The sequence below is a fragment of the Narcine bancroftii genome, chromosome 4 (genome assembly GCF_036971445.1).
Source record: "Narcine bancroftii isolate sNarBan1 chromosome 4, sNarBan1.hap1, whole genome shotgun sequence".
In the NCBI taxonomy this organism is placed as follows: Eukaryota; Metazoa; Chordata; class Chondrichthyes; order Torpediniformes; family Narcinidae; genus Narcine; species Narcine bancroftii.
The window spans coordinates 3,717,662-3,745,042 of NC_091472.1; the positions used below are offsets into that span (position 1 = coordinate 3,717,662).

The 27,381-nt window shown below is 51.0% G+C and overlaps 1 protein-coding gene across 2 annotated transcripts in view; it reads left to right on the plus strand.

Annotated features, from left to right (window-relative positions):
• The first annotated feature begins 1,365 nt into the window (after positions 1 to 1,365).
• LOC138760294 (uncharacterized) overlaps positions 1,366 to 27,381 on the plus strand; it is a 37,885-nt gene continuing 11,869 nt past the window's right edge. The window contains exons 1-3 of one of the 2 annotated variants that reach the window (XM_069930676.1): positions 1,366 to 2,324; positions 5,124 to 5,254; positions 21,026 to 21,527. In XM_069930676.1, coding sequence (XP_069786777.1) covers positions 21,041 to 21,527 — 487 coding nt within the window. In that variant the 5' untranslated portion in view covers positions 1,366 to 2,324; positions 5,124 to 5,254; positions 21,026 to 21,040. Of the gene's footprint in view, positions 2,325 to 5,123; positions 5,255 to 10,287; positions 10,455 to 21,025; positions 21,528 to 27,381 lie in introns of those variants that run through there. The other variant, XM_069930675.1, reaches the window with a different exon arrangement.

A 27,381-nucleotide genomic window follows, 5' to 3' on the forward strand; every position in this document is an offset into this window, starting at 1 on the left:
AAGACCTTGTTGAGGCCGCATTTAGAGAATTGTGTGCAGTTTTGGTCACTGAACTTCAGGGAAGAGATCAATAAGATTGAAAGAGGGCAGAGAAGATTTACTAGGATGCTGCCCAGACTTCAGGAACTGAGTTACAGGGAAAGGTTAAACAGGTTCGGACTTTATTCCGTGGAGCGGAGAAGAATGAGGGGAGATTTGATCGAGGTATTTAAAATTATGAGGGGGACAGACAGAGTCAATGTAGGTTGGCATTTTCCAATAAGGGTCAAACCAGAGAACATAGGTTAAGAGGGAAAGGGGAAAGGTTTAGGGGGAATTTCTTCACACAGAAAGTGGTGGGAGTGTGGAACGAGCTGCCGGCTGAAGTGGTGAACGTGGGCTCATTTTTAACATTTAAGAAGAATCTGTACTGTCCTATGGTTGAAAATAGTGCGGCCCGGTTAGCATAAGCAATCAGCTCCATGCTGCTACAGCACAAATGATCGGAGAGGGGGGCATTTTTACGTTGGGGGGGAGGGGCGTACAGAGGTGGTTCAGGGTAGGCAGTAGGCACCACCACACCTGCTGAGCAAGTTTTGAATGTCAGATTGTGTCCCCCCCACTGTTACCCTAATTCCCCTGCTGGGTTTAAATCCCGCACTGTCTATAAAGAGTTTGCACGTTCTCCCTGTGTCTGCGTGAGTTTTGATATAAATTAAACTCTCCCTGTGCACACTCAAACCATAGTTCTGTGTTGTCAGTAAATGAGCTGTAGGATAATGCTAAACATGATCTCATCTTCCATCTGAACACACTCCAACCGGATGCAACTAACATCAACTTCTCCGGCTTCTGTTACCCCCACCCCTCCACGTTGCCATTCCTCTAGCTCTGTCTCTCTCTCTCTCTCTCTCTCTCCTTTTCCCTCTGACTCCTTCCCGCTCCCCCAGATCTGTTTCCATAGACCTTCAAACCCTTTAATTCCAACAGATGTTGCATGAGCTGTGGAGTTTCTCCAACATGTTTGTGGATTGCAGTCGACCACAATATCCTGCAGACTTTCCTGTTTAACAAGATTGCTAATATGGTGAACCACTGTTATGTAAAATTGTCTGGTCAGGCACGTCTATTGGCCGATTGTACCTGTGGCCCCTCCCCACAGGCACTTGTTTAAAGGTGATTTTTCCTCAGCCTCCTGCAGCTCAGTGCAGGACAACCAAACAGTGGGGATATGCTTGCGTTCTTGCCTATTGGCTTCTCTACAATAATCTTTTGAGTAACTGATGGAGCATCAATTTTATTCATTTAATTTTTTTTTTAACAATGGAGCAGATCCTGATGCCAGAAAAGCTGGAGATCGACCCTCAATCGCCTGGGGCATCCGCCAGCTTCGAAATCTGGCTGTGCTGTTTTGAAGTCTTCATGCAGGCCTCCTCTGTAAGGCCGACAAACTGCAGGTGCTGCACTCCTGGGGCAGCACCCTGGTGTATTCCATAATCAGGGAACATATCAGGAACCCATGGACATTTTCAATGGACAGAACCTGCATGTTGTCTACACCAGAGTCCTCCTAGTGACTCGACAACAACGACCCTAGTGTGTTCAACACCGAATATCTTTGGGCCCTGTGAGCCCTCGACAGAGCCTGTGAATTCATGGACACGGAGTAAGCAGAGGTCCTGATCTGGGACGTCTACATCATGGGGATCGGGTTGAACTACGTCCGACAGAGACTCCTGGAGCAAGGGGAACTCAGCCGGCGGAGAGCAGTTGAGATGGCAGGTGGCTCTCCAGAACATGGAAGCCTACTCGACTGACAATGCGGCCACCTCATGGTTATTCCAGACGCCGCCATCTTGGATGTGCCACCACCAATGGCTCGGCCACAGTAGGAGTGCTCCGCAGCCACCTCCTGCCGCATTTTTCAAGCTCTGGTGGCTATCTGACCACAGCCATGATGCTAAGGAAGGACCCAAAGTGCTACTTTCTGCAGCCTGGGACAAGCAAGAGAGGAAATGCAACCCAGCGAAGGATTCGATCTGCTCCAGCTGTGGGAAGAAGGGCCACTATGCCAAGGTGTGCATCCAAACCCCTTCCTAGCAATGCTGCGTATGGATCGAGGGGGGCCGCCATTTCAGAAACCATCATCACCTGGAGCCAGCAGCACCATGTGTGATCCGTGAGGTCCATCATCTTGGGTGCCATCTTCGGATTACAGCAGTGCCGCGTGTGGGCTCTGGGACTGCCAATTTGGACATCGCCGCCACCCATAATGGCGCCAAACAGCAACCCGACTGGCCTCCACCACACTCGTCCAGGACGATGGGCCCCATCCACCCCTCAGTGTAAGTAATCAACAGTTTTTGAATTGGCAACACCACCACTCACCACACACGACCTGCGGGCTCTCCATACTCAAAATTGCTCCCCTGTCGCTATTCGCCAATCTCACTCCCATTGGCACCAAAAGTAGGTGGTACAGCACCAGGGACAGGGCATTCATCCAGGCAGAGGTCCAGCTCTTACTCGAGGAGGGGGTCATTGAAGCCAGCACCACCCCCTGGAGAGCACAGGTCATGGTCGTACAGAACAGGGAAAAGAATAGAATGGCCATCGACTACAGTCAGACCATCAACAGACACATACAATTGGACACATACCCCCCTCGCACACATCGCCGACAGGGTCAACCAAATTGCCCAGTATCGGGTCGTTTTGACCATTGTCTAAAATCAGTATATCACAAATCCCCATCCTCCCAGAGGACCGCCTGTATATGACGTTCGAGGTGGATGGCCACCTCTACCATCCCTGCGGGTCCCCTTCGGTGTCATGAATGGCCTATCGGTCTTGCAGCGGGAGATGGGCTGGATGGTGGATCAGTACGAGTTGCTGGTTACTTTCCCGTACCTCGATAACTTCACTATCTGCGGCCATGACCTGCAGGACATGATGCCAATCTCCTGGACCCTGACCACCTGCGGCCGCTCCTGGAGCTTCCCCTCCCACACAGCCTCAAAGCCCGAAGTGCTTTTGGGTTCTTATTGATCTCAATGGGTCCCCATTTGTGCAGACAAGGACCACCCCCTCATCAAATCAACATCACTCTCCCTGGCGCCAGAGACTCATGTTGCCTTCAACCGCATTAAGGCTAAGGCCACAATGCACGCTGTGGAAAATGATGCATCAGACTTCGCCCTGGCAACCATCCTTAACCAGGCAGGTAGGCCAGTGGCCTTCTTTTCATGTACCCTGCAGGGCCCCATGATTCAACACTCCTTGGTCGAGAAAGAGGTCCAAGCCATTGTCGAGGCAGTTTGGCATTGGTGCCATTACTTGGCCGTTAAGAGACCAATCCACACGCTATCGCGTTCATGTTCAACTATCAGCAAAATCAAAAACAATCAAATACTGCGGTGGACGATCGAATTGTCCACCTTCAATTACGGTATTCTGGTCCGGTTGGGGAAACTTAATGAGCTGCAAGATGCCCTGTCCCGTGGGGCCTGTGCCAGCGCACAGATTGACTGGCTGCAAAAACTCCATGATGATCTTTGTCACCCCGGACTTGCCAGGTTTTTTACACTTTGTCAAACCACGCAACCCGCCGTACTCCATCAACAAGATCAGATCCGTGACAAGGAAATGCCAGGTCTGCACTGAGAGCCAGCCACACTTCTACCAGCCAGACAGGGTGCGATTAATTAAAGCCATCCACCCCTTTGAGCGGCTGAGTGTCAATTTTAAAGGAGCCCTGCCCTCCTTTACTTTGCTTTGTCCCCACACAAGATTCCCGCACCAATCCCATGCCCCTCCAGTTCCATCCCTGCCTTTATGCCCCTCCAGTTCCATCCCTGCCCTTATCAGACTCCGGATGGGAAGCCCCACAATCATAAGGACTATGCCTTGCGCTGTTTAACTGTGCCTTTCTTTCCGACGCTGTACCCCGCGAGACACTATCCTTCCACTCTCTGCCACACTCTGCAGAGGGTGACTGTCCTGGATAGTGTGCAGAACAAAGTTTACCACTTGAGAAACAGGAACGTCTGCAGACGCCGTGGTTGAAGTAAAAACACGACGCTGGAGAAACTCAGCAGGTCAAACCGTGTCCTTAATGTAGCAAAGATAAAGATACAGAAACGATGTTGCAGGCTTGAGCCCTTCACCAAGGTGTGGACAAAGTGTCGGCAGACATCTGATCTAAATGTAAGGATGGGAGAGGTTTCTATTTTCTCAGTGCACTTGGCAACAAACAATTCCATTATAATTTAAACTGGAAGAGGTTGCAATGTCCAGGGGCTGAGACAGGCAGAACTACAGCTCCAAATCGTACTGATAGGGTCGGACCTGTGGTGACGTGAGAGCAGTCACTGTCACAGAAGAGCTGTTAACTGTGTCTCGGGGGGGAGTAGAGTCTCCATTTGGCTCCGAAGCTTGTAGGTTTGAGTCCTGCTCAGTGCAACCTCTGTGCTGCGGAGGGAGTGCTGCATGGTTGGATGTGACGGAATTAAACTGGAACCACCTGCTGCAAACCCCGTGTGGTCAATGCCGCAGATCCCACAGCATCATGGAAAGGAAAATGTGAGTTTATCCTGGGGGAGGGGGGGCTTGGCTACTGTGAATCCTCACCCCCATATGTACTCTACTCACTTCTGCCTTTGGGATCTTAGAACCATTACCTACATTACAGCATTACAGTGTTTCCAAATTAATTAATTGCCTTGGGATGTCCTAAGATAGAATAACAGCAAAACAGTATCAAATGTATTTCACCTCCACCCCCCCCCCCTCCACCAGTTTATCTGACTCTCTCTCTCCCTCTCTTTCCTTCTCTTTCTATCGCTCTCTCTGTCTCCGTCTCTCTCTTTCTCTTTCTCTCTCTCGGTCTCTCTGACAATCTCTTTGTGTTTTTCTCTCTCTGACTCTCTCTCTCTCTCCCCCTCCCTCTCTGTCTCTCTATCTCTCTCCCTTCCCCCCTCTCTCCCTCTCTCCCTCCTGCTCTCTTCCTCTATCTCTCTCACTCCCTCTCTCCCTTTCCCTCACTCTTTCCCCTTTGTATGGTATGCAGGGCTTTTTAAGGTTCGTCAAGCCTTACTTTACATTTCTGCATTGTCCTTAAAGAAATTACGTTATTTCTCTTTCAGAATTTAGGAAACCACTTCAAAACATCGTTAAGGCTTCCCCGGGACATTGGATCCGTGGAACCGAGTCTCTCAGAACTTTCCTCCAGGTGGGAAAAGCGTTGGTGGACGCTCCACGGTGGATCAGCGATGCCGTGAGTAAAGCCATAGAACCAAATGGGAATAGAGAAGGGAGCTGCGAGTGAAGGGGGTGAAGGGGGTGTGTGGGTGAAGGTAGTTGGGGAAAGAGTGGGTGAAGGTAGTGGGGGAAAGAGTGGGTGAAGGTAGACCACCGTTTCTCCATCAATTCTGGACTGGACGGCATTTAAAGATATAAAAGTGCCCCAATGTGACATTAATCCATGGAGATTAACATCCATCATCCCAAGAACGTGGTCCTTTTTTTGAATACTTTATTTATAAATTTTAAACCACTATATAATTACATCGCATTCAATGGTAAACTAACCTTTAAAAAATTAATACATGTGGTAATAAACTCCCATCCCCCTCGACCCACCCTCCCAACTGCCCCACCCCTAAAGAGAAAGAAAAAACTGGAGAATGCCAAGAAAATAAAACATTTATGTTGAAAAATCTATTGGAAGTTATCAAGAAGTGAGGTCTTCAGAGAAGCAAACCAATTTTTTAAAAATATGGGCTCCATATTTTCTAAAAAATCTGGTATTTATCTCGCAAATTATAATGAATTTTCTCTAACGGTGTACAACTACAAAGTTCTGCCACTTTTCCAAACCTAAATCTGTATCTGACTTCCATCATATTGCTGTACATTTCCTAGAAACTGCTAAAGCAATTAACACAAGTTCAGTTTGATTCATATTTAATATTAATTTTGGCCTTATAACCTTCATATAACTCAATAAAAATAACACCGGGTCCTGTGGGAATTTAACCCCAGTGATTTGTCCCAAAAAAATTACCAGCCCCCAAACCAAAATTGTCTATCTTTAGGACATTGCCAAGTTGAATGAAAAAAGGTTCTTAACTCAGATCAACATCTAAAACATAAATCTGGTCCTTGTTCTAAAAACATCCAGTTGCAATCATCGTGTCAAGCCAAGCAGGAGTTCTCTATGCTTCGAAAACTCTGTTATAACGCTAAACTATATAAACTGTCTTCACTGGAGAGTGCCACCCCTTCCCCCTACCCCATCCCAGGAACCTTTCTGGTGAATCCTTCACTTGTGAGCACGGGTACGGAGAGCCAACCCACAGACAAGGACCCAAGTATGGCCTTGCAATTTCAGTTGAATGTCTCTCCTCTTGACCATGAATTCTCTTGAATTAAAAGCCAACCATTGCATACCTACAGCTTAACTGCAGTGATTCACGTATAAGAATGTTCAGGATGCTTTAAGCACCAACACCTTCTGGTCTCTCCCTACTGTACTCTGTGCCCTTCCACATTACTTTAAACCTGTCATGGCCCACATCCATTCACTAAGCTTCTGAAGTCCCTGAACCCACTCTGCATTCATTAAACCCATGCTGCCATGCAGTTCGGGATCTACTGCAGCCTTGGATAGAGTACATAAGGTCTGCTTTTATATAGAGCACAGAATTCTACAGCACAGTACAGGCCCTTCAGCACTCAATGTTGTGCCAACACATATATTCCTACCGAAAGAAACAAAAACCCTCCCTATCCTGTTACCCTCTACTATCCATGTGCCTGTCTAAGAGTCTCTTAAATGCCCCGAATACCTCCACCACTATCCCTGGCAAGACATTCCAGACATCTACAGCTCTGTGTAAAAAAAACTTACCCCTGATTTCTCCCCTAAACTTCCCTCCCTTCACTTTGTGCACACACATCCTCTGGTGTTTGCGATTCCTTCCCTGGGAAACAAATGTTCACTGCCTCTCATAATCTTGTCAACCTCTATTAAGTTTTCTCTCATCCTTCTATGCTCTAAAAAGTCCCAATTCTGCTAACCTTGCCTCATGAGACTTGTTTCCCAATCCAGGCAACATCCTGGTAATTCTCCTCTGCCCCCTCTCCATAGCTTCCACATCCTTCCTGTAATGAAGTGACCAGAACTAAGCACAATACTCCAAGTGTGACTAAATAGATAGTTAAATAGGTCTATACAAACCGAAGGGTCTCACTCCATTATCACGGAGTCCTAGCTAGAAAATAGACCATTGGACAAAGTAAAGAAAGAATCCTTCCTACAGAGAAGGATTCCCTGCATGGTTTATTCTCCACTTCATATTCAACATACAACAGTGTAGCCATCCCTTTCTGAGACCCCTGTGGTCCCCATGTCCCTAGCTGCAGAGGAACCCTCTTGGCCACTGGTGAGTCTGGATAGATCCATCTTCAAGGTCCATTGGCTATCCTGGGCCAGCCGCACTCACGTGAGATGCTCCCAACCTACAGCTGGATGCCCGAGTTGTTTGCCCCATGGTCTCAGCATCAGCTGGGCACAATGTGTGATGGTGCCAACCCCCAACAAGGGGAAGAACACTTGAAATAGTTAGACCAAAGAGGAAGAATCAGAAACAAAATGGATTGTCACAAACAAGTCTCAAAATTTGTTGTTTTGCGGCAGCGTCACAGAACAGACGTTCATATAAACCACCTCACAACAATAAATAAAAATAGTACATGAAAAGTCAAAGTGAGGCAGTATCTGGTTCATTCAGATTTATGGCAGTGGGGAGGAAGCCATCCTCGTGCCGCTGAGGGCTCGTCTTCAGTCTCCTATACCTTTTCCCGATGGTAGCAGAGTGAAGAGGGCATGGCCTGGGTGGTGGGGTCCTTGAGGATAGAGGCTGCTTTCTTAAGACACCGCCTCATGTAGATGTCCTTGATGGAGTGAAGTATGGTGCATGTGATGGCGTAGGCCGAGTTAACAACCCTCTGGAGTTTTTTTTCTTGTCCTGAGCATTGGTACTGCCGCACCAGGCAGAGATGCAACGGGCCAGAATACTCTTCATAGTACATCCATATAGGTTTTCGAGAGTCTTCGGTGAACAGAACTCCAGCCCGAGATCCGAGATGGACGCCCCAGGGCAGAGATTCGGCAGACATCTTGCCCCAGATGCAGGGTTAACCCTCCACTGGGATATAACTTTGATCAGGAGGTGCTTGCAGGCAGCTTGCAACACACAAACGTGCTGGACAAACTCAGCAGGTCACACAGCATCCACTGGAAGAAAAGGCCAACCAACACTTTGCATCCTTGGTCTTGATGTCACGGATTCCATCTTGAGAGACAGACTGTCGTCAGACATCTTCATCCTCTCACCCTGCAGGTGGGGGTCTGAAGATCACACAGGGGATGTGGTAAAGCTTAGGAGCGGAAAGTGGTCAAGTCAAATAAGGACATGGAGTGAAAATCAGAATCTGGAGGTGTTCACAGGCTCTCTGGATGGAAGTGAAATACTCTGCAGGCACACAGAGAAGTTTAACATAGAACACTACAGCACAATACAGGCCCTATAGGCCTCAATGTTGTGTCAACCCATGTGTTCATTAAGAAAAGTATTAAATCCTCCCCACCTCGTTACCCATTTTTCTTCCATCCATGTGCCCTAATGTTTCAGCCTCCACCACCACCCTTGGCAAGGCATTCCAGGCCTCCACAACTCTCTGTGTAAAACACTTACCCTTGATATCACTTTGAGGTCCTCTGGTGTTTGCTAATCCTGCCCTGGGAAACAGGCGCTGGCTGTCCACCCTATCGATGCCTCTCAGAATCTTGTAGACCTCTGTCAAGTCTCCTCTCATTCTTCTACGCTCCAAAGAGAAAAGTCCCAGCTCTCCTAACCTTGCCTCATAAGACTTGTTTCCCAATCCAGGCAACATCCTGGTAAATCTCCTCTGCCCCCTCTCCACAGCCTCCACATCCTTCCTTTGATGAGGTGATTGAATGCTTTCTATACTATGTATGTAAGGAATTCTGAGCACCCAAGATTGGAAGAGGCTGCCTCTAGCGATGAAGTTGCTTTGAACAGTGATTTTAGCACAGAGTTATGAGAGGAAGAGATTGATTGGAACCCGCAGGCTGTCTGGGGGACAGATTCTCTTTAACTTGGGCAAAGACATCAGTCGGGGGTGGGGGGAGGAATCGGGGGCTGGGGACTGGTGATTTCAAACTCTTACTCTTTTCTGGTCCTTGAATGATACCCCTGTGACTCAAGGTGGGTCCAGGGTGGCAGAGCAGTGGTGACTGGTAATGGCCGCCTGGTCTCAGGTGGACAACAGAAGGAAACTATTCCCACTGCGTAGGGAGTGGGACAACCAGGGTCTCAGAGGGGAAGTCACGGGAGGTGGGGAAGGGGGGAAAGAGGAGGGAATGTGCAACCCCAGCAAACGATAATTGTTCACATTCAATCTGAAACTTACCCTCATCCAAAGTATTCCTGCATATAGAGTTAAGACACGCCTTGGTCCTCATCTACTGCTGGTTGAGAAATTCCTGCAAACATCCTACATCATCCATTTGCTCAGTTTTGGAGCACTTCCATCTTTCCAACTTTTTAAGGCCTTCCAAATCCTTGCTTTCTTGCGCTGAGAGGTACTTTCCTTCAAGCAATAAGAGAGAGCCTGTGATCCTGTATATCTCTATGCCTGCCCTTCATTAATCCAGTCTCAGTCCATCTCACCAACACCCCCCCCCCTCCCCACCCCTTCCCTTCCATAAACCAACAGCAAGGACATAAGATCCCCATCTGAACATCTCTCCAAGCTCCCAGAGGATGAATCATCCCTTCCCCTCGAACCAGTAGTGGGTCCTTTCCCCGACCTAATGCTGTATTTTCTCCCGCTGAAGAGTAAGGAAGCCTCACAGTGTTAACCAGATGTGGCAGGTGGCTTAAACAGCTATCAATCGTTGGAAGCCTCCATCAGTGAGATTACGGATGCAAGAGGCCAAGGATGGATGTGAGGGAGGCTTCTCTCTGTTTGACCTTGATCAGGGGCACCTGAGCAAAGACAGAGATGGACCCTATTGCATCTGCTCAATGGAACTTTCCATCAAACCCTGTGTGCCAAGTATCTTTGGGTAGGAACCAGTCTGAAGAACCTATATGTAGAGGGATGGACTTAAATACATTAATGCTTCTCCATCCATTTGCCTGTAAGAAATATGCCCCTCCCATCACTGAATCTGGTATAAAAGCCCCTCCCATCACTGAATCTTGTATAAAAGCAGCCCCAGCACATTTTTTGCAGTTAGTTACTGGCTGTGGGGTTGAAGTGACAGAGTTGCTTGCCATCTCCCATTTGGATCTATGCTTGCTTTGACTGCCCAGAGGTCCACCTGCACTGGAAAAGAAGCAGAAGGGGTATTTTATTGAAGACATCTATAGCTGGACTGATCAGTGAGTAGGATTTTGGGGTTATTGTGAACTATGCAGAAGCCTTGTTTATACCCACCACCTTGGGATCTGTGTTTCCTGCTTTCTCTGGCTTCCACGACAAGCTCCTCTGGAATGGATGGCATGGGATTTAACTTTTCTCTGCATGTGCCGAGAGCCAGATGGTCCCTCCTCGACGATAGGGTGATTTACAGAGGGGAGGTGAATGATGGGGGGGGGGGGAGGCTTGTAAAACCTGAGCTGCTGAGGTAAGGGAGAAGGTGGAGGTAATTTGCGTCGAACTTGTTCGGATCTAAGGGTTAAGGAGATTTTTCTGGGGAGGATCTGGGGACCATTCCCGTGCGTCGAGGAGTCAGGGTGGATTCAGCCTCGTGGCCCGTACCTTCCTCAAACACTGCTGGCTGTTCCAGACCGCGCCCAGGCCATTTCGATCCCTTGTTTCTGCTGCAATTCCACGCAGGAAGTTGGGTCTCAGGAGCAAAAATGTTTATTGAAGATCAGGGCTTCGAATGTTTGTCAGTGTGAATGATCCTGAGTGTGTCTGTCTGGGTCCCTGTGTGTGTTCATGTGTCTGTTCACCTCTGTGAACCTTGGTCCAGGACTTAGATTTTTTTCCTCTGAACCAAAATTCCTAGTTGCGTTCGAGATTAAAACTGTTTTAGAAGCTTTCAGGACAGAAGAGTTTTCCCCATTTAATCCTCAAAATGGGACCTTAGCAGGGTTTATCACAGAGGGACTGACACGTCTCAGGAAGTAGAGAGAGAGAGAGAGAGAGGAGGGGAGAAGTCTGAGAGAAAAATCTTACTTTTGTAAAGGATAAGGGAGACCTATTCACTCAGAAACCTTTGGGGGCCAAGTTTAGTTGGTCCTCTGGGGGAAAAAAAAACCCAGAGTGATTCACCCACAACTTGCACTTTGTAAAGAAAAGGGGTTATTAAAAAAAAGCAGTCGGAAAGGCAAAAAAGATCTTGCAAGCAAAATGTATTCGTGTGGCAAAGATGGCCAGCAAACAAGATTTGTTTCAGGAAGAACTCTGTGTAGAATTTACATCCATAGAGTTGTTTTGAGAGAATAAATGGGCATTCAGATCAAACGTGAATCTTTTTAATAAAAAGGGGAATTCCCAGGCTTGAAGCCTATTCTCATTGTTTGAACACAAACAGAGACAAAGAGGCTCAGACTGGAAAGAAAATGTCTGACAAGTGAAGAGAGGGAGCTATCAATGGCATCTTTATTGGAAAGAAGAAATCAGCCCACATTGTTCTACTTTGCGGAGAGTTTTCACAGACTTAGTGCTGAGACAGAGAGACCTTGTTTGTCAGCCCTTCATTTAAGAGAGAGAGGGTTCAGACCCTGAAGATAGACTCAAAATGGCACCTGGGTGGGGCAGGCTTCAGAGGGTGACACAGAGAAAAAGGGAGAGCTCAAAATCCTGCGTTTTAACCAAGAATGCGTGGATGGAGGGGAGAGTGGATGTGATTGAGACGAATGTAAAGGGGGGATTATTTATAAAAAGCTTTCAACCATTAAAGAAAGCTGCAATGCAGAACTAGCCTGTGTGTGGGTTTGGGGAGGAGTGTGGTGTGTGTGTCTGTCTGTCTATCTATATGTGTGTGTGTGTGTGTGTGTGTGTGTGTGTGTGTGTGTGTGTGTGTGTGTGTGTGTGTGTGTCTCTATGTGTGTGTGTGGGGAGGGATGTGGGGTGTTTGTGTATGTGTATGGGTATGTGGGACAGAGGTGGATGGAGAAGGAGATGGAAAAGGGAAGGCATGAGAAAGGAGGAGAGAGGAGGAATGGGAGAGGGAGGGAGAGGGGGAGAGGTAAGGGAAGAGGGAGAGAGGGGGAGAGAGAGGGAAGAGGAAGAGAGATAGGAGAGGGAGAGAGGTGGAGAGGGATAGAGGTAAGGGAGAGGGAGAAAGAGGTGGAGATGGGAGAGGGAGAGAGGTGGGGAGAGGAAGAGAAAGGGGAGAGAGAGGTGGAGAGGGAAGAGGGAGAGAGAGAGGTGGAGAGGGAGAGAGAGTGGAAAGAGAGGTGGAGAGGGAAGAGGGAGAGAGAGGTGGGGAGAGGAAGAGAAAGGGGAGAGAGAGGTGGAGAGGGAAGAGGGAGAGAGAGGTGGGGAGAGGAAGAGAAAGGGGAGAGGGAGAGAGGTGGAGAGGGATAGAGGTAAGGGAGAGGGAGAAAGAGATGGAGATGGAGGGGGAGAAGGAGAGAGAGTGGAAAGAGAGGTGGAGAGAGAGGGAAGAGGGAGAGAGAGGGAAGAGGAAGAGAGAAGTGGAGAGGGAGAGAGAGAGGGGGAGTAGAGACAGGGGTGAATGTGAGAGAGGGGAGAATGTGAGAGAGGTGGAAATGAGAGAGGTGGAAAGAGAGGGAAGAGGGAGAGATGGAGGGGGAGAGGGAGAGAGGTGGAGGGGAGAGGAAGAGAGAGGTGGAGAGAGAGGGAAAAGGGAAAGAGATAAAGAGGGAGTGGGAGAGAGAGGGGGAGAGGGAGAGAGAGGGGAGAGGGAGAGAGATGGAGGGGAGAGGGAGAGGGTGGAGAGAGAGGGAAGAGGGAGAGAGGTGGGGAGAGGAAGAGAGGTGGAAAGAGAGGGAAGAGGAAGAGAGAGGGGAAAGGGAGAGGTGGGGAGAGAGGAAAGAGGGAGAGGTGGGGAGAGGGAGAGAGGTGGAGGGAGAGCGAAGAGGGGGAGAGAGATGGAGAGGGAGAGAGGGGAGAGGGAGAGGTGGGGAGTGGAAGAGAGAGGTGGGGAGGAGAGAGGGAGAGATAGGAGAGGGAGAGTGGGGAGAGGAAGAGAGAGGTGGGGAGGGAAGAGGGAGAGAGAGGTAGAGAGGGAGAGAGAGGTGAAGAGGGGAGAGGGAGAGAGAGGGGTGAATGTGAGAGAGGTAGAGAGGGAGAAGTAAAGAGGTGGTGAAAGAGAGGACAAGGAGGGAAGGGGAATGGAGAGAAGAATAGAAAACAGGATTTAGAGGGATAGAAGGGGAGAAAGGTGAGTGAGGGAGAGGAAGAATCAAGGAAATAGAGGGGGTAGAAATAAAAGTGGAGGGCAAAGGAGGGGAGTCAGGAAGAGGGAGAAGTGACAGAAAAAGTGGAGGAAGAAGAGTGGGAGAGGAGTGAGAGTGGGATTGAGGCAGAGGAAGAGAGAAAGAGGGAGAGAGAGAAAAGTAAAGGGGAAATGGGGACAAAGGGGAAGGAAGAGAGAGGGAGAGGCAGACTGAGAGAGAAAAGGGGAAGAGAGAAAGAGAGAAAACTGTGAGGGAGAGATGGAAATGGAAAGGAAAGAGTAGAGGAGAGAGGGAGGGAATAGGAGAGGTGGAATTGCGGGAGGAAGAGGGGAGGGAGGAAAGGAGATGAGGTAAAAAGGGAGACAAATGGGGAGAGAGGAGGATAAACGGAGAGAGGAAGGAGAGAGAGGGATGGAGAGAGTGAGAAAAGAGGAAAGTGCAAGGACAGCAATGAAAGGAATGTGGAGGGAGAGAGGGATTGAGGTGGTGTGAAAGAGGAGAGGGAGAGAGAAATAAGAGAGGATGAGAGAGAGGGGAGAAAGGGAGGGGGAAAGAGAAGGAACCGGCAGAGGGGGAGGGGGACAGGAGATAATGGGGGAAGGGAGGTGAGAGGCATTAGAGACAGTGAGGAAGACAGAGAGGAAGGAGGGGACAGGTGAGAAAGAGGAAGAGGGGAGAGAGAAGATGGGTGAGAGAGATAGAGAGCAAGGAGGGGCGAGGGTGAGGATGGGAGAGGGTGAAAAGGAGAGTGGGAGGGAGAAAGGAGGGAGTGGGTGAGAGGAGGAGGTAGAAAGGAGGAGTGCGGGACAGAGAGAAAGATTGAGAGAGTTGTAGCAGGAGGGAGAAAGGGAAATAGTGACAGAGGGTGATAGGAGAGGGCAGAGAAAGAGGGGAAGGTGAGACGAGGGAGAACAAAGGACAGAAATAAAAATATATTCATAGGCCTGTGGATTAGGAAATGTTTCATCTGGAGGCAGTCACATGGAAAGAGATAGATTTTGAGGTCAGCTGAGGGGGCCTTTTCCGTGCTGCAGAGCTCAATACATCTATTAGAAGTGAATTGAGGTTGGACAAGGCAGAGGGAAGAGAGACGAAAACTGCAGAGGGGTAAGGAGGGAGGAATGTGAAGGAGAGATGGACTGGGAAAGAGGAGTGGAAAAAAGTGACAAAATGAAAGGGAGAGGGGAAACAGAGGAAAAGGGAAAGGAAAGGGAGGGAAAATGAAGAGAAAATAAAGGGGAATAATGACCCTCACACACACTGATCTTCACTAGGGGAGGGGTCCAACAAAACACTGACACTCACTGGGGGGACGGGATCAACATTCACAAACCCTCACTGGTGGACTGGCCCCACACACACTGACCTTCAATGGGGGACAGGACCCACACACATTGACCCACACTGGGGAATAGGTCCCACTCACACTGATTCTCACTGGGGGATGGGTCCCACACACAGTGACCCTCACTGTGGTCTTGACCCACACATTCTGACCCTCACTGAGGGACGTGTCCCACACACACGGAACCTCACTGGGGGATGGGTCGCAAACACATTGACCTTCAGTGGGGGACGGGTCCCACACACACTGACCTTCACTTCGATACAGGTTACACACACACTGACCCTCACTGGGGGACGGGTCCCACAAACATTGACCCTCACCGAGGATGGGTCCCACACACACTAACCCTCAATGGAGGACGGGTCCCAGACACTGACCCTCACTGGGGACGGGTCCCACACATACTGACCTTCACTGGGGAGGGGTCCCATATACACTGACCTTCACTTGGCCACAGGCTGCACACACACTGACCCTTACTAGGGGATGGGACCTATGGACACTGACCCTCACTGGGGGATGGGTCCCACACACTGACAGCTAATTGGGTTTGGATTCCCACACACACTGACCGTTACTGGGGGACAGGTCCCACACACACTGACCCTTACTGGGGGACAGGTCCCACACACATTGACCCATATTGGGGGACGTGTCCCACACACACTGAACCTCACTGGGGACAGGACTCACACACACTGACCCTCACTTGGTGGACGAGTTCCATACACTGACCCTCACTGGGTGGATGGGTCCCACACACACTGACCTTCACTGAGGGGGCAGGTCATACACACTGACCCTCACTAAGGGATGGGTCCCACACACACTGACCCTCACTGAGGATGGGTCCCACACACACTAACCCTCACTGGTGGGCGGGTCCCAGACACTGACCCTCACTGGGGATGGATCCCACACATACTGACCTTCACTGGGGAGGGGTCCCATATACACTGACCTTCACTTGGCCACAGGTTGCACACACACTGACCCTCACTAGGGGATGGGACCTATGGACGCTGACCCTCACTGGGGGATGGGTCCCACACACTGACAGCTAATTGGGTTTGGATTCCCACACACACTGACCCTTACTGGGGGACAGGTCCCACACACACTGACCCTTACTGGGGACAGGACTCACACACACTGACCCTCACTTGGCAGACGAGTTCCATACACTGACCCTCACTCGGGGATGTGTCCCACACACACTGACCCTCACTGGGTGGATGGGTCACGCACACACTGACCTTCACTGGGGGGGACAGGTCATAAACACTGACCCTCGCTAGGGACGGGTCCCACACACACTGACCCTCACTGAGGATGGGTCCCACACACACTAACCCTCACTGGAGGACGGGTCCCAGACACTGACCCTCACTGTGGGACGGATCCCCCACACATAGAGCCTGATTGGGGAATGGGTCACACACACACCGATCCTCACTTGGGGACTGCCCCACCCACACTGACCCTAACAGGGGAATAGGTCCACACATATTGACCTTAAGTGGAAATGGAAACTGCACACATTAAATCTCATTGGAAATGGGACAACTTGCTGAGCCTCAGTGGGGAATGATCCCACAAAAACTGACCCTCCCTGGGGGACTGGACGCACACACACTGACACTCACTGGGGGAACAGGTCCCACATACACTGAAACTCACTGGGGGGGTGGGTCCCACACAGTGAACCTCACAGGGGAAGGGTCCCACACACACTGACACTCATTGGGAGCAAGTCCTCCACACAGACCCTCAGTCTGGGATGTTTCCCACACACATTGAACCACTCTGGGAAACAGAAGCCACACACACACATAGACTCTCACTTGGGGACAGATCCCACGCATTGAACGTCACTGGGAAATGGGTCCCACACAGTGAACCTCTCTGGGGGACAGGCCCCACACACACTGACCCTCCCTGGGGCTTGGACCCACACACTGACCCTCACTGGGGGATGGGTCCCACACACTGACAGCTAATTGGGTTTGGGTTCCCACACACACTGACCCTGACTGGAGGACGTGTCCAACACACACTGACCCTCACTAGGGGGTGTGTCCCACGCACACTGACACTCACTGGGTGGATGGGTCACACACACACTGACCTTCACTGAGTGGGACAGGTCATACACACTGACCCTCGCTAAGGGACGGGTCACACACACACTGACCCTCACTGAGGATGGGTCCCACACACACTAACCCTCACTGGTGGACGGGTCCCAGACACTGACCCTAACTGGGAATGGGTCCCACATACACTGACCTTCACTTGGACACAGGTTGCACACACACTGACCCTCACTAGGGGATGGGACCTATGGACACTGACCCTCACTGGGGGACTGGTACCACACACGAACTTCAGTGATGGGCAGGTCCCACCCACGCAGATCCTCATTGCGGGACTGGTCCCACACACACTGACCCTCGCTGTGGGACGGATCCCACACACACAGGCCCTGATTGGGGAATGGGTCGCACACACACCGATCCTTACTTGGGGACAGCCCCACCCACACTGACCCTCACAGGGGGATAGATCCACACATACTAATCTTCAATGTGAATGGAAACTGCACACACTGACCCTCATTGGGAACGGGGCCACTTGCTGACCCTCAGTGGGGAATGGTCCCACAAAAACTGACCCTCCCTGGGGGACTGGACGCACACACACTGACACTCACTGGGGGACAGGTCCCACATACACTGAAACTCACTGGGGCTGGGACACACACAGTGAACCTCACAGGGGAATGGTCCCACACACACTGACACTCACTGGGGGAAGGTCCCCCACACAGACCCTCACTCTGGGATGTTTCACACACACATTGACGCCACTGGGAAACAGAAGCCACACACACAGACTCTCACTGGGGGACAGATCCCACGCATTGAACGTCACTGGGAAATGGGTCCCACACAGTGAACCTCTCTGGGGGACAACTGACCCTCCCTGGGGTTTGGACCCACACACTGACCCTCACTGAGGACAGGACTCACACACACTGACCCTCACTTGGCGGACGAGTTCCATACACTGACCCTCACTCGGGGATGTGTCCCACACACACTGACCCTCACTGTGTGGATGGGTCACGCACACACTGACCTTCACTGGGGGGGACAGGTCATACACACTGACCCTCGCTAAGGGACGGGTCCCACACACACTGACCCTCACTGAGGATGGGTCCCACACACACTAACCCTCACTGGAGGACGGGTCCCACACACACTGACCCTCACTGTGGGACGGATCCCCCACACACAGAGCCTGATTGGGGAATGGGTCACACACACACCGATCCTCACTTGGGGACTGCCCCACCCACACTGACTCTCACAGGGGGATAGGTCCACACATACTAATCTTCAATGTGAATGGAAACTGCACACACTGACCCTCATTGGGAACGGGGCCACTTGCTGACCCTCAGTTGGGAATGGTCCCACAAAAACTGACCTTCCCTGGGGAACTGGTCGCACACACACTGACACTCACTGGGGGACAGGTCCCACATACACTGAAACTCACTGGGGGCTGGATCCCACACACAGACCCTCACTCTGGGATGTTTCACACACACATTGACGCCACTGGGAAACAGAAGCCACAAACACAGACTCTCACTGGGGGACAGATCCCACACATTGAACGTCACTGGGAAATGGTCCCACACAGTGAACCTCTCTGGTGGAAAACTGACCCTCCCTGGGGTTTGGACCCACACACTGACCCTCACTGGGGACAGGACTCACACACACTGACCCTCACTTGGCGGACGAGTTCCATACACTGACCCTCACTCGGGGATGTGTCCCACACACACTGACCCTCACTGTGTGGATGGGTCACGCACACACTGACCTTCACTGGGGGGGACAGGTCATATACACTGACCCTCGCTAAGGGACGGGTCCCATACACACTGACCCTCACTGAGGATGGGTCCCACACACACTAACCCTCACTGGAGGACGGGTCCCAGACACTGACCCTCACTGTGGGACGGATCCCCCACACACAGAGCCTGATTGGGGAATGGGTTGCACACACACCGATCCTCACTTGGGGACAGCCCCACCCACACTGACTCTCACAGGTGGATAGGTCCACACATACTAACCTTCAATGGGAATGGAAACTGCACACACTGACCCTCATTGCGAATGGGGCCACTTGCCTACCCTCAATGGGGAATGGTCCCATAAAAACTGACCCTCCCTGGGGGACTGGTCGCACATACACTGACAGTCACTGGGGAACAGGTCCCACATACACTGAAACTCACTGGGGGCTGGATCCCACACACATTGACCCACACTGGGAAACAGAAGCCACACACACACACAGACTCTCACTGGTGGACAGGTCCCATGCATTGAACGTCACTGGGATTGGGTCCCACACAGTGAACCTCTCTGGGGGACAGGCCCCACACACACTGACCCTCCCTGGGGTTTGGACCCACACACTGTCCCTCCCTGGGGTTTGGACCCACACACTGACCCTCCCTGGGGTTTGGACCCACACACTGACCCTTACTGGGGGACAGGTCCCACACACACTGACCCTTACTGGGGACAGGACTCACACACACTGACCCTCACTTGGTGGACGAGTTCCATACACTGACCCTCACTAGGGGATGTGTTCCACACACATACTGACCTTCACTGAGGCAGACAGGTCATACACACTGACCCTCGCTAAGGGACGGGTCCCACACAATCAGATCCTCGGTTGCACACACACTGAACTTCACTGGGGGATGTGTCCCACACACTGACCCTTTCTGGGGAACAGGAGATACACACACTGAAGTTCACTGGGGGAATGGGTCCCACACACTCTCACTTTTATTGGTGGACAGATCACACACACAGACAGAGCACACACAGACTCTCTCTCTCTCTCTCTCTCTCTCTCTCTCTCTCTCTTTCTCTCTCTCTCTCTCTCTCTCTCTCTCTCTCTCCATATATTACACCATAATCATGTCTCTGGGACATGTGTGGTAACTGGATCACCTGGAGAAAACCTACGTTCTCACCGGAGGACACGTTTCATCTCCACACAGTCAGGAGGGAGCAGCAAGACCACAGTTTTCCCATTGGAAGGCTGTGCGACTCGTCAACGTGGTCACAGTGAATGCACCTCCACAACCTCATTGTCCCCACTGCCTGCCACAATGCTCTATCTGCACAAAGCCCCCACTGCCCATGCCATTCTGTATCAAATATAGAACACTACAGCATAGTACAGGTCCTTCAGCCCTCAATATTTTCCAATCCAGGTTTGCGGGGCAAGGTTAGCAGATCCAAGGCTTTTCTCTTTGGAGCATAGAAGGATGAGAGGAGACTTGATAAAGGTCGACATGATTATGAGAGGCATAAGCCCCTTTTCCACTGGCACCTTGTCCCAGGAATTATTGGGAAATTAACCAGTTAAGGGTCCAGTGGAGAAAGAAAACAATCATCCCGCTGATGTCAAATCACACCAGGGTGATGGCCTCGACCTCTATTCATATCCCAGGCGATAACTGACATCAGCATGCCGATTATATCAGTGAAAAAGAACAGCAGAAAATCATCCGCTTCCGCTTGAAGGTAGACTCTCTGATCCCCAGGGATGAGCTGTGTTCAGCGGAAAAGCAGTCAGTGTCCCAGTTAAGGGTGGCCAAGTGGACCGGCATAAAGGGCTTCCTATCCCGGGATACTGCGCAGCCAGTTAACTGGGATGCCAGTGGAAAAAGGGCTGTAAACAGGATGGGCTGCCACCACTTGTTTCCCAGGGCAGGATCAGCAAACACCAGAGGACGTGTGTACAAAGTGAAGGGAGGGAAGTTTAGGGAGATGCAGAGAGTTGTGGGGGCCTGGAATGTCGTGGCAGGGATGGTGGTGGAGGCTGGAACATTGGGGGAATTGAAGAGACTCTTCGACAGGCACATGGATGGAAGAAAAATATGGGGTTGGGGGGGTTTATTCTTATTTTTTTGATCGGAATATATGGGTCAGGAGGAGAACTCCTTACAGGCAGAGCAGGATTCGAACCCTGGTCCTGATCACTGGCGCCGTAACAGTGTTGCACTAACCTGCCACTCCTGGGTGAGAGATTGCAGTCATTCCTTTTCCGGTGAACTGAGAGAGAGAAACAGGCCTCGTCTTAAGTCACCAACTAACTCTCCATTTGCTCCCAGCTCCCCAGCGCAGCCATGAACAGACAATGCAAGGAGTACGTGAACAATTTCAGAGACAAGACCCTGCCCCACTTTGTCCGGGGTCTGACCGCCCTGCTCCCCTTCGCCAAATCCGTCGCCATCTTCGGGGAAAAGGACCTCGAGGAGTCAGAATGTGATAAAGTGAAGAGGGAGGTGGAGCTCATCCACAGGGAGATGGATCAGGCAACGAAAGAGGCTGAGGCTTTGATCACTTCCATGCACAAAGACTACGAAAATCTGGCCAAGGACATCGACGAGGCATATGCCAGTAAGAAGAGCTTGGAGGAGAGCCTGCAAGACAGTAAGAATGAGCTGGTGAAGTTGGAGAACCAGAGGTACAACCTCAGCGACAAGCTTCAGACGTCCAGGAACTGGCTGCAGCAACTGGAAAGTACCCTGAGTGCAGCAGAGACGAGGTTGGCAGAGAAGACGACAGGGAGAGACATGGGAATTGGCTTGTTGCTGATCGCCCCCTGTGTTGGTAAGAGCTGCCTGCTGATTATACGTCCTTGGCCCTAAGTTCAGTTTTATTGTCACATTACAGTGAAAAGGGGTTCTTCAGCGAGCGATCCAGCAGATATAAAGTGGAAGAGAGAGCACATGACACACTGTAAATCTCGGAGGAACTTAACTGGTCTCTCAGCGTCCATAGGAGGCAGAGGTTGGTGTTGCAGTTAGCACAACCCTGTGGCAGCGCCAGCGATTGGGACAGCATCCCGAATCCCACTCTGTCTGCAAGAAGGTGGCATGTTCTCCCCCATGGGTTTCCTCTTGGGCTCTGGTTTCCTCCCACCGTCTGAAACTTACTAGGGGTTGTAGATTGATTGGGTGTAATTGAGCAGTGCAGGCTCGTGGGCCAAAACGGTCTGTTATCGCACTGTATGTCTAAATTAAATTAAAGATATAAAAGATTTTGCTAATACCTTGAGGAAGGGCTCAGGCCAAAAACGTCAGTAATATATCTTCACCTCCTGTGGACGCTGCGAGATCGACCGAGTTCGTCCACTATTTCTGTGTGTTTTTACTACAATCACAGCATCTGCAGAAGATCTGCGAAAAAGTCAGTTAGTCCAGAGCAAGGGCAGCGTGAGAGCATTGTGGTGAACTCATTCAGGAGCCTGACGGTTGCAGGGAAGAAACTGCCTTTGAACCTGTTGGGCGTGTGATGTCACACTCTTCAGCCTTCTTCCCAATGGGAGGAGGGAGAAGAGAGTGTACCCGGGGTGGGGCGGGTCAATCAGGACGTGGGCTGCCTTTCCCGGGCTGCAGGGTATGGAGGTGGAGTCCGTGGAGGGGAAGGAGGTGGGCATGATGTTCTGAGCTGCATTCACCACCTTCTGCACCCGGCAAGCCAAAATGAGAATCAGAATTTATTGTTGTGAACAAGTCATGAAATTCATTGTTTTGTGACAGCCTCATTGTGAGGGCTCGTCTTTAGGCTCCTGTACCTTTTTTCCAATGGTAGCAGAGTGCGGAGGACTTGGCCTGGGTGCTGGGGTCTTTGAAGACAGAGGCTGCTTTTTTAAGACACTGCCTCATGTCGTTGTCCTTGATGGAGTGAAGTCTGGTGCCTGTAATGTCGCAGGCCGAGTTAACAACCCTCTGGAGTTTATTCTTGTCCTGAGCATTGGTACATCCGTACCAGGCAGTGATGCAACCAACCAGAATGTTCTCAACCTATCGATCAATCGATGTTTACGAGAGTCTTCGGAGACAGACCGAATCTCCTCAGAGACCTCACAAAGTATAGCCGCTGGCGAGCCGCTGTTATTGCATCAACGTGGAGGCTCCAGGTCAGATCCTCGGAGACGTTGACACGCAGGAATTAGAAGTTCTTGACCCTCTCCACTACTGAGTCCTCAATGAGGACTGGTTCCGGTTTCCCTGACTCCCTCCTGAAGTCCACAATCACCTCCTTGGTTTTGCTGACATTGAGTGCAAGGTTATGGTCATTACACCACTCAACGAGCTGATCTGTCTCCCCCCTGGACACTTCCTCATTGCCGTTTGTGATTCAGCCGACAACTGTGGTGTCATCACCGAACTTGGAGATGTCATTGGAATTGTGCCTGGTCACACAGTCATGGGTGTATAGTGAGTAGAGCAGTGGGCTAAGCACACATCCTTGGGGTGGGCCTGTGTCGATGATCAGTGAGGAGGAGACGTTATTTCCAATTCATATGGGCTGTGGTCTTCCGATGAGTAAGTCAAGGATGCAGTTGCAGAGGGGGGTGCAGAGGCCTGGGGTTTGTAGATTCTTGACCGGCACTGAGGGAATAATGGTGTTGAAGGCCGAGCTATCGTCTATGAAGAGTAGCCAGATGTAAGAGTTGCTGTTTTCTTGGTGATCCCGGGCAGAGTGGAGAGCCAGCAACGTTGTGCCTGCTGAGGAGCTTGATGGGGCCCCTGCAGGAGATGTTGAGGGATGGGGGGGAGGGGGAGGGAAATGCTGACAGCCATCAGGTTATCAGGCAAGACCCCAATCCCAGGAAGACTCAGCAAACACCAAGGATATGGGTTGGAAACACATTCATCTCACATTAAAGCTCCAAGGGGTAGATTAAAGGAAACGTTTTGGAGTTGGCCGTTCCTTTTGTGGACCATACTCCATTTGATCATTCTGGAAAGATCCTTTTGCATTATTTCAGTCAAAGTCAGTGGCAATGTTTTCATAGATACATGAGAAATAGGAGCAGGAGTGGATCATCTGGCCTGTCTTGCCATTGCGTAAGGTCACAGCTGACCTGACCATGGACTCAGCTTCAACAGCCTCGTAACCCTTAATTCTTTACCGTGCAGAAACCAAACTCTGTCTTAAATACATATCATGAGGTAGCTTCCTCAGGTCCAGAGATTCACTGCTCTCTGGGAGAAGTGGTTGCATTTAAATTTAGACCTACAGCACGGTAACAGGCCCTTTCAGCCCACGAGCCCGTGCCGTCCAAATACACCCTACACTGCCGGTACATTTTGGACGGTGGGAAGAAACCAGAGCGCCCGGAGGAAACCCCACCCAGACGGTAAGAATGTACCAACTCCTTACAGACAGCGCGGGATTCGAACCCAAGTCCTGATTGCTGGGGCTGTACTGGCGTTGCGCTGACCCTGCCACTTCTGTTTCCTGCATGACATCCTCGCGCGGCTCCTCCTCATCTCCGCCTGAAACCGACTTCCCCATTGTTGATGCGCGTCATTGAAGTGCGTGAACTGGTCACCGTCGTTGCTGTTTTTGGGATCTTGCTGTGTGCCGTGGCTGCTGCACTCCTTGACATCAGTGAACCAATGCTAATTCACTTTGAGCGAGCAGGGCTCTTCAATATTCCCCCCCCCCCCCACTCCCTAGTCACTCGATTTTCCCCCTTCCCCCCCCACCCCCGCTGTACCCAGCACTCAACAGGAGGACCCATGATGGGTGATGGTTTGGGATCTTGTTCCTTGCTCCAAATGAATGCTGGCCACTGGCCTCTCGCTTCCCGTGCTCTCGGTGCATCGTTCTCCGGTGTCGACCTGACCGATGGTTTTTTTGTCACACCGAAGGAAAGGACACTGAGCATAGGGTAGAAGACGAGACCCTCTCAGAGCAGTGGAGAAAGGTAGGACACAGGCTCGTCCACGAAGGGGACGCTTCCAAGCTGGATGGGGACGCGTCCACCTGAGCCAGGCAGCCTCAGGCACGGGAGTGAGGGGTGGTGGGGGGGGAACGGCATTGCTTCCACCTCTTTCCGCTCACGTTTTGGACAGGGAGTGCTGGTGTAACCTCCTGTACCAGTCTACCTGAGGTGCAGGCTGTAAGCACTCACCTGAAACAGGACACCATGGCAAAGTCAAAGTCACACGTGAGTCACCCTTCAATACGTTAATCACAATCTCCAGCTCTGTGTGTTCATGCAACTAATGTCACCTTGATCACTTAATGATGCTCCACAGGGAGATTTAAGTCAAGTTCATTGTCATCTGATTGGACAAGTACAACCCGACAAAACAGCGTTCTCCGGTCCTCAGTGCAAAACACGCACAACCAGACAGAACACACGTACAGACAAACAATACATATACAGGACAAGGATTTCATCTATACAAATACATAAATAAATATTGTTTTGTACAAATGAGAGTCTTGGGTGGTCAGTGCGAGCGGTTCTTTTGGTCGTTCAGTATCTCACTGCCCGTGGGAAGAAGCTGCTCCTCAGCCTATGGTCCTGTGGATTGATCTCCGATCCATTTCCTGTGGATTGACCTCCGATCCATTTCTCTGCAGCGACCGTCCCACACAGTGATGCAGCCAGACGTGACGCTCTCGATAGAGCTCCTGTAGAAGGTTGACATGATGGTGACCGGTAGCCTTATCCGCTTCAGACTTCTCAGGAAATGCAGTCCTTGTTGTGCCTTCCTGACAAGTGAGGAGACGTTGAGGGTCCACGATAGGTCACAGATTAAGTGAACTCCAAGGAACTTGGCGCTCTCCACTTTCTCTCCACTACAGAGTTGTGGATGTGTAGTGGAGGGTGGCCGTTCCTGGTCCTCCTCAATCCACAATCATCTCCTTCTTCTTGTCTACATTGAGGATTACATTCAAGATTCAAGTTTCTTTTATTTTGTTATGCCATAAAATATATACAAAATTGCCTTTGTAAGGCAGACAAAACTTCACCATCAGCAGAAAACGCCTGGCATCCCTTAGAGTCGGAGAAAGACAGGCAAAAGAGAGTCCCTTTGGCTTTCTTGGCCCCCTCTCGCATCCCAATTCCTATACCTGATACCCCTTCAGCCAGTCTCCAGCAGCCCTCAGCCTGGTGCGAGTCCTTTGATGACAGTTGACAGCAACCCGCTTGGGTTCCTTGCCTCAATTTGCCAATAGCCTCGCCGACTGTGTGTTCTTTAGCCGCAGATCCTTTAGCTGCTCCGCCAACATGGTCACCATCCGTAGGTTAATCTCCTCTGCTTCTCCTTCTCAAATGGGTTGGGGGGGGATCTTCCCGCTTTCTGGAGCCCTGCGCAAGTTCCATGCTTTGTCGGAGGCTGCAGCCCCTTGAGGCCCATGCTGAACTCAGGCGCTGTCATCTTGGGCCCAGATGCCACGGTCAATGACTCCAAAACTGGAGAGTGAGGCTTTATTACACTTTAGACGTGTAGCTGGCCCAGTTCCAAGTGCTCGACTGAGGACTGAGGTCGACCTTTATTCCAGGGTCACAAGGGGAGGAGTCACCAGTGGAGGATGGGCCAGCTCCCCATTCATATCACCACAAAGGAATTATAAAATAAATTACCATCAACTCCATCAACAGGCCATTTAAAGCCTTTGCAGAGGTGCTGGTTGTTGAACTGGGCGGTAGAATCCCGCGGGAGAGCGCCATGCCTCCATCTCCCCACTCTCGGCGGTGCCGCATTAGCAGCTCTGCCACCTTTGTTCTGTAAGATCCTGAAAATCGACTGGTACTGCAGATGCTGGAAATCTGAAAAAAATCCGGTGGAAATCTGAGAAATGAGTAGCAGGCCGGGCGGCGTCTGTGGATCTGGGACATTCCTGTAGCAGCCTGCCATTCATGACTCCTGACAGTGAAGCAGTCCACATCCAACTGCAGCCACATCCAGACCATCTCCAGGCCATGGCAATATCCAGCAGGAGACGATCCAGCTCTCAGCCCCTGACACTCAACAGACGTGCAAAGGGACTTGGGAGTCCTCGTGTAGGATACCCTAAAGGTTCATCTCCAGATCGATTTTTAGGCCTGCAGCACGGTAACAGGCCCTTTCAGCCCATGAGCCCGTGCCACCCAATTACACACCCCCAGAAAGGTGAGAAGAAACCGGAGCCCCCGGGGAAAACCCACTCAGACACGGGGAGAACGTACAAACTCCTTATGGACAGTGTGGGATTCGAACCCCAGTCCCGATTGTTGGGGCTGAAAAGGCGTTGCCCTCAATGGTGGATAAGAATCGACAGGCCAAATGGCCTACTTATGCTCCTATCTCTTATGTAATTCCCAGCACTGAATCCCCTGCCATCTATATTCTGGAGTCACCACTGACTAGGCGCTGCAATGGAGTAGTCCTTTACTCGAGGTGGAGACACTATGGTGGAGTAACTCCCCACAGCCTGTCCCCATCCCCAAGTCTGGGAACCCTGTGGTGGGTAACTCACCCCCTAACTCCCCACAGCCTGTCCCCATCCCCAAGCCTGGGAACCCTGCAGTGAGCAACTCACCCCCCTAACTCCCCACAGCCTGCCTCCCATCCCCAAGGCTGGGAACCTTGTGGTGGGTAACTCACCCCCTAACTCCCCACAGCCTGCCACCCCCCCACCCCAAGGTTGAGAACCCTGCAGTGAGCAACTC